Source organism: Anolis carolinensis, chromosome 1, assembly GCF_035594765.1.
Source record: "Anolis carolinensis isolate JA03-04 chromosome 1, rAnoCar3.1.pri, whole genome shotgun sequence".
Lineage (NCBI taxonomy): Eukaryota > Metazoa > Chordata > Lepidosauria > Squamata > Dactyloidae > Anolis > Anolis carolinensis.
Genome location: NC_085841.1, coordinates 266577153 through 266591740, shown reverse-complemented (window position 1 = coordinate 266591740; position 14588 = coordinate 266577153). Strand labels below are relative to the sequence as shown.

The window sequence follows — 14588 nt, the reverse complement described above, 5'->3', positions numbered from 1 at the left end:
TCAGGGTGGCTCACATGGGAACAAGCCCAATCAACAGAGTTAAAATATGTGTTGATTGTATCCAACATTGTATCTCAAAGTTGAGGTATATGACAGCTTTAAAAACTTTAAAAACAACCCATTTCTGTTAGCTATAGTGTATAAATGTCTTATTAACTATAGTGTTAGAAAAGTAGTTCATTTTATTATTAATTACATTGCTGGCTGCTTTTACAATATTTTTCATTTCTTAGAAAGGAATTGAGAAAATGGCATAAATCTTGAACAGGTCCTATCAAAAGTGTCCTTAAAATGTATGAAAGTAGCATTTAAAAGTAACCTTCAAAATGACCTATAAAATTTAACTGTTTGCATCAAAAGAGGAAGAGAGAAAGAAAGAATATTGTTCTCAACTTTTGTAGAGAAATTTTGTTCTGCCCCCTTTATCAAAAGAAGGGGAACTTGTTACAAATAACTAACTATACTACTGGTTACTGTTAAGCTTCTTTTAAAAGCGCAACACTTCTGTAAAGAAAGAGATAGCAACAGTAACATCCTGAGCCTAACAAGTATACAGATATTGGTGCCTGTATTCTCCATTCAGGCAAGTATTCAAGACGCAAAACAAAAGCAACACTACTCTCATTGAATTCTGTGGATTCAAGATTTACGGTTCAAAATGGTGCTGCTCTCTTTCCCACATCAATGATTGCGCTTAACAGGTTGCCATTCCCCTTAAAGAAATCCAGAGGTTTCTTTACCTTCCTTCCCATGTTGTAGAAGTCACCTGTTGGGCTTCTGTACATTCACCATAGCACGTGCGATATCCATTTGGTGCTGCTTCTCCCATTTCTGCCCATCTCTGCTTGCGTTGCTCAAGCTTCAGGGACCAGTCACTAAAGCCTTCATCTTCCTCCAGTTCTGAAGTTCCAGCTGGCTTTCCATCAATCCTGGAAATTCGGGGGAAAGAAAGACATTAAACACAATATAACACGCCAAGCACCCTGGGTTTTTTTTTTCTGATTAGGTACAAACCTGCCTGATAAACTCCTAATCTTCACATTCTCCTTAAGTGAGGTTATAGGTATTATCCCTGTGTATCTCTTGGCCCTAAACCAGGATGAGAATCACATAGCCTTCCAGCTGGATTGCAATTCTCAGCACTCCTCACCATTGGCTATGAAGGTTGTGGCTACTGAGAGTTAAAAGTCCAGCAACATCTGGAGGACCTTGTGAGTGGTTACTCTAGACGAGTGTTCCTGAACTCTGTTTTTTACAAGTGTTTTGGACCTGAACTCCCAGAATCCCTGATAATTGGCCAAGGTAGCTGAGGCTTCTGAGAATGTAAATTCAAAACTTCTGGAGGAATCACTGCCCAAGACATTGGTTGACTTCCTTCACAACTTTCCTGGAAGTTCTTACATTCACACTTACATTTTACTAAATATAAGCAGATCTTTAGTTATTTTCTTTCAAACAGGGCTGGCCCTAGGTAATTGTCAAGTGTAAGCAAACAATATTTTGGTGCCCCTCCCCAAATTATCACTGAAAAATACACTTTATATATACTATGTATGTATATATATCACACACACACACACACATACACTTCAAATCTATCTATCTATCTATCTATCTATCTATCTATCTATCTATCTATCTATGCCGTACCTTTATATATACCATGATCCTAATAATAATAATAATAATAATAATAATAATAATAATAATAATAATAATAATATACACTGTGTATACACACACACACACACATATACACACACCATACCTTGGGACCCAAGATATGATCCTAATAATTAAATAATTTTGTGCATGGAATCAAAATGTGCTTTTCTATTGCACTCAATGTGTATATATTTAAATGCCCCACAAAATGGTGCCAAGAAGGAAAATAGGGGTGCCACCTATTCCTCTGCGTCCGCCATTTTGTGCCCCTGTTGAAATTGTCCACATGCTTGTGGATTTCAGTGGCTTCTCTGTGTGATTTCTTCTGTGATTCCCCCAGGCAGGAAGAAGCCAGACTTTGAAGCTGTAAGGTCATTCAATGCTAATCAAGCTGGCCAATTGCACCATTAACACTTGCCTCAGATAAGTTTTCACTCACGCTGGACCTTCCTAGTTTCCAACTGGGAACTGATGCCCAAACCCTCTGGAGCGCCAAAGCCTCGCATTTCATCTGCACCCTTTCTTTTCATGCCCCAGAACAACACATCCCTCCCTTCTTCTCACTTCTCCTTACCAATGTTGGCCAAAGAGGCCAGCAGGATCCAGAGCGTGATCTCGAGGAGCACCTACACGTGGGGGTAATCTAGGGTGAAGTCCTGGGGCCGGGTCTCCTCGACGGGGGTGGTGCTGGGCGCCGGTGGGGTCTCGGCGGGACTGGCGCTGGCACCCAGCACTTTAGACACACCTTTTCTTTGTGGAATGCCCTTTGTTTATGATCTTTCTCAGGTTCTTAGTTTACTAATAATATCACAGCCTGCTGATTTGGTAGGGACATTCCCAATCCTCTTTCATATCATCTTTCAGCTGCTTTAAAAATATCTGAGTTTCCCTTTCCTCTTCCCATTTTCCTCCTTGTCCTCAGTTATTGCAATTCCTCAGAAAAAGGATGGGGAGGAATTAGATTTGAGCCCTTCCCAACACAGACAGGCCAAGGCAAACAGCAGTAGGCTGTTCTAGCTTGTGTGATCTTTCTCATTAATAACTTTTGACCACATTCTGATGTTGCCTGGCCACAGATATCAAAGTTTTCATCTTTGAAATGCTGGACGCTTTGTAATTTTTCTTCCCCTTTCTCTCTGCATGTGTTTGCATATTCCTCTTTTTCTCTCGAAGTTTTGGAGTGACTAATATGGAATTTAACCTTCATGGGACTCTTTTTGGTACACAAAATAAAAATATTTCTTCAATGCAAGTTGCTGTTGTTTTAACTGATATACGGGAACTTGTCCTTGGTAAATCCTGACAGTGCATATTGCATGAGGTTTCTGTGTGCCTTCAAGTCACCTATGGTAGCCCCAAGGATTCCACAAGGTTTTCTTAGGCAAGGTGGCTTTACCAGTTTCTTCCTCTGAAATAGCCTGGTATTAATTGGTAGCCTTCCATCCAACTACTAACCAGGGGGGTGACCCTGCACAACATCAAAGTCAGATGAGATTGGGTGCCTTCAGGATATTTAGGCTTAGTTTTAGGAAAATGTGACTGCAGCCTTCACTTGACACTGTGTTGTTATATGTATCAGCTCAAATGTTTCATTCAGATGTCTCCCAGATAAGTGAGATTATGGCTTGAATTTCCCATTAAAATTAATGGGACCTCAAAATATATAACTTTTATTCCATGTGTTTGCTGATAATTGTTATTGCTAGGGCACCAGAAAAATTATCTTGCTTTGCTCCTTGCTGAACTCATGATTCACCAGTAATAGCAGTTCAGGAAATATAATATACTGTTTATCAGCCAAATGACTCTGAGTCAAATGTGTTTTTTAAAAGGTAATGGAAATTTCTTTCAAAGTGAGAAGGAAGTGTTCCCAAGACATTACATGGATCAGAATGATATCCTTAAAATCCAGGTGGTTTTCAAAGGGATCCTTACTTGGCTAGCACACAAATTTCCCATTGCATCACTTATCGGTAAGCACTGATGTAATTCACACCTCTTTACAATCAGAAACCATTAAAGTGTTCAGCACGTATTAGAAATGAGATATTTAGATACCTAGAAATTTAACTTTTTTAATGTTAAGGGCACATGTGCCTAGGGGCGGTTCAACTGCAAGGAAAATTAGGCAGTTGCCAAAGGCGCCAACCTCTATGGGGCGCAGTTGAGGCCGGATGATGGTGCCTTCAGCAACCATTGAGGCACCTCCGCCCAGGCGTGGCCTTCCTCAAGCTGCAAGAAGAGTCAGGGAAATTATTATTATTATTTGAAACACAACAAGATGAGACCACAGCAGACACTCTGCTGGCTGTTGTATTGGATCACATGTTGGACCCTTCCCAAGTGTCTAGGACTGTGTGATCTATCGGCGAACAATGCATGCATATCCCAGTAAAGTGGCCTTCTGCAGCTGGCAAGTAGTGATTTTGTCAGCGCCAATTGTGTTTAAGTGCAGGCCAAGGTCTTTAGGCACTGCACCCAGTGTGCTGATCACCACTGGGACCACCTTGACTGGCTTGTGCCATTATTATTATTATTATTATTATTATTATTATTATTATTATTATTATTATTATTATTATATTATGCATTGTAGTTAAGGGTTGTATGGTTTCACCACTTAGGAATGTTTGTGCCACTTTCCAGTGGCTTATAATATTCTAAAGGGGGGGGGGGGGGAGAGAAGCTAGTAGTTTTTTAAAGTATCTATTTTTGCTCCTTTTGAAAACTATGAAAATAAATTGTGTAACAATTGCAGTAGGTAATTTATTTCCAGAAATTTGGAACTATAATTGTGAATGATTGTTTTTTTTTAACTTCATAGGATTGGCCTGTGATAGAGAGGGAGACAGAAAGCGTGGAAGAATATTTGTGCCAGTATTAATGAAAAGGACAGGAAAGGGTGGAAAGAGCATTTACACTCCACTGGCAAAAGTCCGTCATTTGGCCTTCAGAGCACTGTATACAGACTGCATTCCAAAGCTATGATCAAACAAAACGGCTGCAATCTAATGCAAAGATGCACAAACCTCTAGACCAAAGAAAAAGCATCATTAGACTAAGATGTACAGTACGTGTTTGGGTATCTATGCATTGGGGGGGGGGGGGGAGGAATTGTTGGATCTCTTTTCATCCTTTTCTCATTTCCTCTCCCCAGGGCATCCTTTAGTCTTCAGACTAAATAGTTTTCATGAAGGCAGCCACTTTTAGGTCTTTACTTTGAGTGAGTCCTGATGAGGCAATAATACTAATCTTTATGCCACAGTATACAGCAGTGGTTCCCAACCTTTTTTTTTTTTTTTTTTTTTTTGACCAGGGACCACTTGACCAAGAATCACTCTCTAATATTGGTATCAAGGGGGTTACAAATCAGTTTTTGGTCAACTTTAGATTTGGTATGGTTATTTGGGGTGCTGATTCAGAAAACTGCATTGGATAGACCACATCAGCTCTAGTTTCTGATATAGAACATGTGCCATCCAGTAGTCGCATCTGCTTGCCCACAGAAAACCATATTTAATCATCTAGAACTGATGTGGTCTATCTAATGCAATTTTCTGAAATTACCAAAATAACCCCAAGAACAGGCCTAAAAATGAAGACATGAAGGCACCCCCGTTTCCAGGTGCCACATGGAACAGCTCCACTCGGGGAGGGAGGAGGAGGAGAAGCAGCAGTCAGGAGGCTTGTTGTCACCCCTTTTTCATGGTTAGTCAGCCTCTCCCCTCCCGACATCCCCATTGCCTCGGCACTATAAGAGGATTTTGCAAGACCAGTTCTCATTGCAACGGTGTAGTAACAGTGAGGCCACAGACCATATTTTAGTTCTTGGGAACCACTGGTGTACAGTCATTGCATGAACCCTGGATTGGGGAACAGGGTTTGGTAAGAAAGTTTAGTTCCCACAAATGATCTGGCAAAATTGGACCACCAAGAATCCTCTGTCATTGAAACTGCACAAGGAGTGTACTAAATGATCAAACAAGCACTAAGAAATATTATGTCTGCTGTTGTCATTGAACCCTTTTGGGAATAACAAAGACTGCAATCTATTCTATGCAAATTTCACTTGAGAGAAAGCCATGCTAAAGCTGGCCTAAATATACTAAAGGAATTTCCTGATCTTAGAAGATAAGCAAGATCAGCTCTTATTAATACTTGAAAGGATGACCACCAATGAATAAAAGGTGCTGTAGGCTATATATAAAGGGAGGAGCTAGTAAAACCTCCTCTGAGTATTCCTTGCTTAAGAAAACCAATTAAATTCACAGGGTGACTTGAAGACACATTCATTTCTTTGTTTTATTGCACGTGTACCCCACCTTTCTCCCAGAATGGGATTCAAGGTAGCTTACAATGCTAAACAATAAAAAAATATGGGGAGCACTTCTAAGTACATGACATGGTCATAAAAATCTTCATATTTCGGGAAGCTTTAATGATAAAATTGGGGAAAGCAATTCATCACCATCCCAGAAGTACCTGCAAGTACACAACATAAAGAGCACTCTGCCGGCTAATGTTGAGACTTCCCTTTAAAAACATTTCTGGGATACACTTCTCAACCTAACTGGGCAGCCTAGAATATATTAATCTAGTATCCCTTGCAGCATTTATAATGCAGTACAAATACATTAAACAGTCTGTATTGAATTCATAATGACTCTCATGGGAATTAAATTTTGCAGAACAGAAAGGATTAAAAAAATGGCATGCCTCAAATAAAATATGTGGATAATTTGAAGTATTTGGCCACAAAGGATTGAAATGAAACTTTGTACTGGGGGTGGTAAATTGATCAAATGTTTTAAAACAACACATGTACCAGATCTGGGTATCTATTCTGAAGAAGTTTCACTGGAATTTGTAGTGTTCCAAAATAAAAATAAAAGATTCCTACCTTGTTCCATCTCATGGGGCCAACTAAAATACATTAAATATATACCACTAGCTGCTGAATTCCACGGATGCAGGAAAGGGAAAGGAACCTGAGAGGCAGTGAGGTATAGTGATCCGAGTACTGGGTTAAGATTCTGGTTTCAAATCCTCACTCAACAAAGGAAGTAAAAGCATAGGATCAGTTCCTAGATCAGGGGAACATAGCATATAATTCCCCCGGGTGGAACTGTGCCATATCCATGTTTTATCTTCTGCAACCCCTCCAAAGTCGCTATCTTCTAGACAGTTGGAAACAATGGGTGGTCATGTAGACTGTTCCTATAGCTGCATAACCAGAATGTAATTCTCCAGGATCCCCAAAGGACCAAATTCCCTGCCAAACCCATCTTTTCCCTGCTATAGCCACTCAATAGCTAATTACTGGTTAGTGGAGAGTGCTAGGTGGCAGAGAAGTGTCAAAACATTTTCCTACAGTTGGACACACAATGGCATGCCATCTTCCAGGATCATCCAGCAATCCTCCACAGTTCTTCAAGATTGTGTAATTGCTGTGTGTCCAGTTGCAGAAAAAAGGTGAATTTGAGGGAGTTTGGTCATTGCATGAACTCAGTAGAGAGTTCTGATTTCCATAATGAACACCCCCCCCCCATTTATGCAAGTATAAATCAATACCAGGGTGAAATTTGAAATTACAAAGCACTTTCTACCCAAGAACTGTGTTTGCCCCTACATCATAAGTCCCAAACCCTTATAATGAAGAACATAGTAGTTTTTCTCTTTACAGTAGCCAACCTTAAATGTCCTTGATAGCCATTCCTGAACTATTTGCTACAAGCATTAACTAAGCAGAGTTGTTGGATTTCTCAGCATGATTGAGAATCACATTTTGTGAGATTTGGATGCTCTGGAACAAGTGCTAAAGCAAGGAACCTACAGGAAAGCTATCACAGATATTTGTTAAAAGCTGTTGTTCAGGGAAATGACAGGCCTTCTGTTACAATACAAGCTACAGTGAGTAGGTAAGTCACAATAAGGAAGAGCTGTGTGTATATAAGAGAAAACCAATATGAGCAGGCTGACCAGCTACAGAAAAGACCAGGGAGCAGAATGAACATAAAGTGAAAGTGAACATGGGGAGGGAGGGAGTATGCTGTGCATTGTGTAACATTTCTGTACATTAACTGTTAATAATTAACATTTCATCTTCTAGTCTAAAGTGGAAGGGTTCATTTTTGGTTAGAGGGCATTGGACAACACATGGTCCCAATCCAGGAGAATGAGAACAAGGAAGTATCTTGTGATGGTTGACTGGGGGTGGCAAAACAGTTGCATAGCTATATACTAGTGTTGCCCAGTTGAATACAGGACTAGGTTCCTGTAAGTTCTACATGCACCATTTAAGGATCTCTTGCAATTGCTTTCAGCTCACTTGCCCCAAATTTCCTCCTTACAGTGTTGAAGCTTGACCAAAATATGCAATTATTATACACAGTTAGGAAATCATATCCAGGGGAGAAATGGCAGACAAGAAAAGGGTGAAGCTATCCGCTGGGTTCACCCTGCAAATTGTCTCTCCCACTGCCGAATTTGTCTTACAAGTACATTTTGTATTATTTTGCAGACAGTGAGTGGGGCATATGGAATTTCACAATGTTGTGCACTCAATGTTTGATGTTCTGGGATTTTCTAACTGAAAGGGAAAGCACTTCAGGGCTGTCTTGCTCAACAGTTAGACGTTCTGTCCAATTTAACTCAGTCTGTGAGTTAATTCAGGTAAGACTTAACTTGTGACATAACAACAAATACCATCAATCAGGAGAAGGCAATTAGTTGATTACACTCAGCCCTAAATGGCCCGGGGCTGTGGCGCAGACAGGAGAGCAATGAGTCACTGACCAGGAGGTCATAAGTTCGAGGCCCGCTCGGAGCTATGTTGTTCGTCTTTGTCCTGTGTTAAAAAGGCATTGAATGTTTGCCTAATATGTGTAATGTGATCTGCCCTGAGTCCCCTTCGGGGTGAGAAGGGCGGAAATATAAATGATGTAAATAAATAAATAAAAATAAACTGCACTGCTAATGGAGTGGGATGATGGGAGTTATGGTCTACACAGTGCCCTGATTTTGGCAATAAAAGAGATTCACGGTCAGACTATTGGTCTAATAAAGGCAGGCTCTGCATTGCAGGCAGTATGGGTGACTGATACCCCAATTATTGGCACCACAGATGCTAAAGGAAATGAGTCAGCAGCCTAAAATAGTGAAATTGCAATTCTTCTGATTTGCGTTTTCATTTCTGAGAGAAGGCGGGTCTATACACAATGATAACCACTTCATGGAGGATGGCCAAATCAGTATTTTAGCTCTTCACCAAGTCTGCTCAGCTTGCCCCACACCAAGCTGAACAAGGCCCACTAACTAGGTATTGTACCCTGCCAAGCAACCTATTGAGACTTTTCTGGGTTGTACAGCTGCAAGGCAGGAAACAAAACCAGAAGGATGAGCAAGCTGATTGAGAACCACAAAAAAATCTGGTCAGTAGACTGCATTTAGTGTATGAGGCAGCTGCTCAATGTTTATCCCACAACAGAGAATTTACCATAAATACTCATGCATACGCTGAGGGCATGTTTTGGGATCAAATTTATCACTTTTGATATGATTCCTGGATAAGTCAAGGATCATTGCAGTGCTGCCTCGAGGAAATCAACTGACTCTGACTGCAGCTCTCAGTTTCCCACCCAAGCATCCAAAAAGGCCTTTTGCCAGTCTACTCAGAGAAGGAGATGGTTCTTTTTTGATAAAAGTTAATGTACAGTATAAAAAGGAGTAATTGCCTTCTCTGAATAGAGTCATGTAAGGAAAGAGCTTAGCCTATCCCTGTAGAGTCTAAACGAAGCACTGTTTCCTTCTACTCTTTCAATGTTCCTTTGTGAAGAAGCAACAAAGAGCCACCACTGCTATCATTTTTTCACATAGAATGTGTGTCTAAGAAGACACTATGAAAAGAATGAGATTGCTATAAGCCAACAGGTAACTTGAAGGCACACATCTCAAAACCTGTTCAAAGCTTCAATGGAGACCCCTTTTCCCCATGATAACTGTTTTAGTAGGTAATGTCTGTCCCTAGGGGTAGATTTCTCTCACTTCCTGTTGTCTCACCCCAGTTCTTAACTAAGAATCATTTGTATGTCAGATGTTTGTAACTTGGAAACTGCGTGTACTGGTGCAGGCAGTTACATCATTTCTAATAGCAAACTGGAAAAAGTTGAAGAGTAATTTTTCTCCTCCATTGCCTCTTACTGGCTTTCTTGTGGGATCAGCCCACTCTCGGAAGACGTGCTGGTGCTGACGAGGCCTTCTTCAGCCTGAGATCTAAGTTGTCTCTCACGTTCCCTTCGTCGGCGTTCCCTTGCTGCTTCCTCTTCATCTTCCACACTCCATTGTGCTGTCAGCCTGCCAATCAAAAAGAAACTAAAGTCAGGCCAGCTAGAGAAGTACATCATATAATCCAGATATACTGAGAGGTGTTGAAGGAAGGATGCACACAATTGCTATAATGTTATAACATATTAGCCAAGATCTCGGATCAAATGACTGAAACATAATGCTCCAACTGCACAATTGTGTGACCTTCATGCACTAATAATGGTCTCCCTGTATAGATAAGAATGTACCCTTATTTTCTTTCCCCTCAGAGATGGGATTAGCTGCATCTTTTACCTCTGTGCTGGCTCCCTGATTCTCTCATTCCCCTATGCCTGTAAGAAATATTTGGATGAATTATGAAAGGGTCAGAGAATAGATCCCAAAAGAGATCTAAATACACATAATCCACATGTGGACATATTTTTAAAACTCTCTCTCTCTCTCTCTCTATATATATATATATATGTGTGTGTGTGTGTGTGTGTGTGTGTGTGTGTATCCCCACCTGAATACCCTAAAGCAGGGGTCCTCAAACTTTTGAAGCAGAGGGCCGGTCCACAATCCTTCAGACTGTTGTGGGGCCAAATTATCATTTGAAAAAAAAAAAATACAAATTCCTATGCATACTGCACATGTCTTATTTGTAGTGAAACAACAACAACAACAATGACAGAACAATACAATATTTAAAATGAAAACAATTTTAACCAACATAAACCTATCAGGATTTCAATGGAAAGTGTGGGCCTGCTACTGGCCAATGAAATAGTCACGTTAATTAGGATTGTTGTTGTGTGACTTCAAGTCATTTCAGACTTTGGCCAAGCCTAAGTCTAAAATTAATTAATTATTTACTGCATTTATTTACTACATTTATATCCCACCCTTCTCACCCTGAAGGGGACTCAGAGCAGCTATATGTACATACAATATATTATATTATTAGCATAGCACAATATTAGCAATATATTGAACTATACCACTATACTATTATATGTTATGTAATTATTATTAATATTATTATATGGTATTATTATTAGTATTGTATTGTATAACATAATATTATCAATACCACTATACTATTATATGTTATGTAATTATTATTAATATTATTATATGGTATTATTATTAGTATTGTATTGTATAACATAATATTATCAATATTATATGCATCTACAATATATCATATTATTAAAACTAATACAAAAATATTATATTATAAAACTCAGGGCGGGGGCCAGGTAAATGACCTTGGAGGGCCCCTGCCCTAAAGGAACCAGATCCTGTCTGATCTTGGAAGATAAGCAGGGCTAACCCTGGATAAGACTATGATGGGAGAATGCCAAGGATACCAAGCTATTGATTCAGAGGAAATAATGGGCAAAATCAGCTCAAATAATTTCTTGCCTATTAAATTTCTGGGATTGCCATAAGGCAACAACTGGTTTGAAAGCAGAAACATGCATATTTTGTATACGGAACTTATTTGCCCATTTATTATTTTCTGCATCAAGTACAATTTCTTGGGCATACTCATATTTCTATATACATACTCAGAGGTTTGTTTGGACTTTGTATTAGGCCTAGATGTTGTATCTCTTACTATCTTAAGAGGCATCAATAGTGTGAAGGTAATCTATGAGAAACATTGGATGTGTTACACCCCTGGGCAGCGAGAGCACTGAAAACCAACACAGAGACCAATACAATATAATATCTTTATTGAAGAAAATCAAGTTCCAAAAGAAAATAAGCAGAAAAGTTGAACAAGAAATTGACCTTTCAGGAAAGATCAAAATTAGTCCAATAAGTGAAAGTCTTATGTCCAATATTAAGGTCCAAAGTCCAGAAACCGAAACACACTCAAACTCAGCTTGAGTATTGAGTGGGGAAAAGGAGCAAGGTAGCACATATGAGTTCTCTGGAGTAAATGTCCAAAAACAAGATTCCAAGGCAAGGCACGAGCTGGATGTGCTGGAGCTGAAATGCAATCCAAACTTGGGCAAAAAGGTAGACCAGTGCCTGGTCTACTCAGGAGTAAGCGCACCATCAGACCACTTGGAATTCAGGAGCTAGAGACGATGATGCTTCTCAGTAAAAAGTAACGTTGACACCGCAAAGGAAAGTTTCCAGCGCAAAACTTTTATTGAAGTCCATAAGCTCCCCTAAGCCAGGTGCCTGACTCCCTAATTCTTCCCAAGAGAACTGAGCTTAGCCATAGTCACCACGCTCCGCTAATCTGGCACTTCTCAAGTTTTGTCTCTGCGATCTCTCTGTTTTCAAAAAAGCCCTGCGATCAATCACTAACCCGTCTGGAGAATCTGGGAGAGCCGGCACTGTTTCAAGGGCATCCTTAATTGGAGCTGGCTCGGAAATGTCAATAGAAGGCATCTGGAAAGGAGTTGAATCTTGCTGACGTGGGAGAAAACCAAAGTCTTCTTTGTCCTGGTCAGCAATGGCCACAGGGTCAGGGGCCAAAGGTGCCTGAGGTATCACAGGATGTTTCTTTGCACCTCACAAATAGGCAAGTTACTCATGCCTGGCATCAGGGATCAGCATTATGGAGTGAGTGCCAAAACTCTAAACTCTCTGGAGGACCCACCAGTGTTACTGTAGCCATCAGTCTCATCTCTCTGATAGAATGATGTTATGAAAAATCTATTCCATCAGGGCAGATTAGATTGTCCTGGTTTAAATGTACATAGTTCACCCTAGATTTTCAATTAGGGAGCTGGGAAGGCGAGAGCAACTAGCCTGAGGATTTGGACTAGGAAGGGATGTAGCGCAATAAAGTACCCTTTAACTTTAATGAGTTTGCATTATTGCTACAAATAACTCCAAGTCTTTCGATACAACATTCCTCTTCTGGGACAGACTAGAAGGCGGCTTTGCTAACCCACTGGTAGGGGAAAGCCTTGAACAGCCAAATTTCTCTTCTAGTCATATGGGTTACTATGGAGCTTGTGGCAGCAGTATAACTGCCTAGAAGATGCCAGTCAAGTGAATAATCTGTTCCCACTAGAGCTGGGCACTTGTCATTTTGGGGCTCCACAATGAAATGACTTCAGGTGATATATTGTCAGACATTTAAAAATGGGGAGTTGCCCAGCCACAACACGATCTAACCTCCCATTCAGTTCCCCTCTTCCAAACACTTACAGTATGGACCCTGAACTTACAGAACCGAGACCTATGTCTGCATCAACAACTGCACAGATGCTGCTGCCAATGACAACAAAAGAAATGGGAAAGAATGGATGAGAGAGACAGATCAATGTTAGGGGAACCCGTTCATGGAAGTTTTTTAGAATTTGCTCAAGCCTGGCAGCAGCACTGAAATTAATACTAGGATATAGAAATGCAGCATAAAGAGTGACAAAAATGCAGGATTGAACTCAGGTTATACCAACTCTTTCCATGAAAATCAGCAGCAGAAGGCATGTGGATGGATTTTCATGAGATGCCCCTGATGATGCAGTCTTGGAAAACTGAATGAAATCCCAATACTTATTAGCACTACAACTTCAAATGAAAATAAAATTCACTGACATTAAGAAAAGTAAGAATGCTTTAAAATGCACAGTTCAATAGTGAGAGGCTAAGAAAACAACCAAGAAGCCTCAACTTCCAATTCTGTCTGCAGAGAAAAGATTTCTAAATGGTGAAGGGCTCTGGCATGTCTTTTTAAAGAAACATATTTTCATAAGAATTCTTCAGCCAAGCTGTTCTCTTGCCAAAAATGGAAGAATGAATTTTGGAAGAGTGGTACTGGGCTCTATTCTAATAGAGACAGGCCCCACCCTGCCCATCTCTGGGCTTTGCACTGTTTTCTTTCCTCCCCAACAGAAGATTAAAACCCTGCCATGGCTTCTCTCAGAATGCTAGAGTCACCAGATAATAAATTCTCTGTCAGCAGGACTACCCTTGAGATCCCAGTGGAAATTATAAAGTTTCTGTGACATTCCAACATGGGTGATAACATGATTTTTAGTGCCAGTACAATTCCTTCCCTTCTTAAACAGTAGTAGACATGGAAGTAAAGCCAACCAATAGCAATTCCTGCCAGAATACCTTACATCTAAAGCACACTCTAGCATTGCAAAAACAAAGCATGTGGATATAATTGAAATGTAGGTATCCTTTTAGAAACCCTTTGGAGAAAGGTTTGGGAGAAATCACCAAAGAAGAATTCAAATGAATAACTAACCTTATGAAAAGATTCACAAGGCTAAAGCACAAAACGAGCTCAGGCTTGCTAGGGACATTAAAAACAATAAAAAGGGATTTTTTGCTTACATTGGTAGAAAAAGGAAGAACAAGGAGGCGATGGGGCCTCTGTGAGGAGAACAAGGGGTAATGCTGACAGGGGATAGGGAAAAAGCAGAACTACTTCATGCCTTCTTTGCCTCAGTCTTCTCACAATAAGAAAGCCATCCTTAACCTCAGCAACATGGAATGGACGATGGATTAGGGGCAGAGCTGTCCCGAGGTAATTTTCGGAAGTAGGTGACCGGAATTTTGGCACCCTTCCCGAATTTTGGCGCCCCCCCCCCAAACAAATTGCTGATAAATACCGCGGCGGTGGCAGGCCCAGCCAC

The 14588-nt window shown here is 40.3% G+C and overlaps 1 protein-coding gene across 3 annotated transcripts in view; it reads right to left on the bottom strand.

Moving 5' to 3' along the window:
- lsp1 (lymphocyte specific protein 1) overlaps window positions 1-14588 on the bottom strand; it is a 114174-nt gene that overhangs the window by 25979 nt on the left and 73607 nt on the right. For all 3 annotated transcript variants that reach the window (XM_008108037.3, XM_062967636.1, XM_008108044.3), the window contains exons 2-3: window positions 9865-10017; window positions 741-929 (exon numbers count right to left, since the gene is read on the bottom strand). In XM_008108037.3, the coding sequence (XP_008106244.1) occupies window positions 741-929; window positions 9865-10017 (342 nt within the window). The remainder of the gene's footprint in view (window positions 1-740; window positions 930-9864; window positions 10018-14588) is intronic.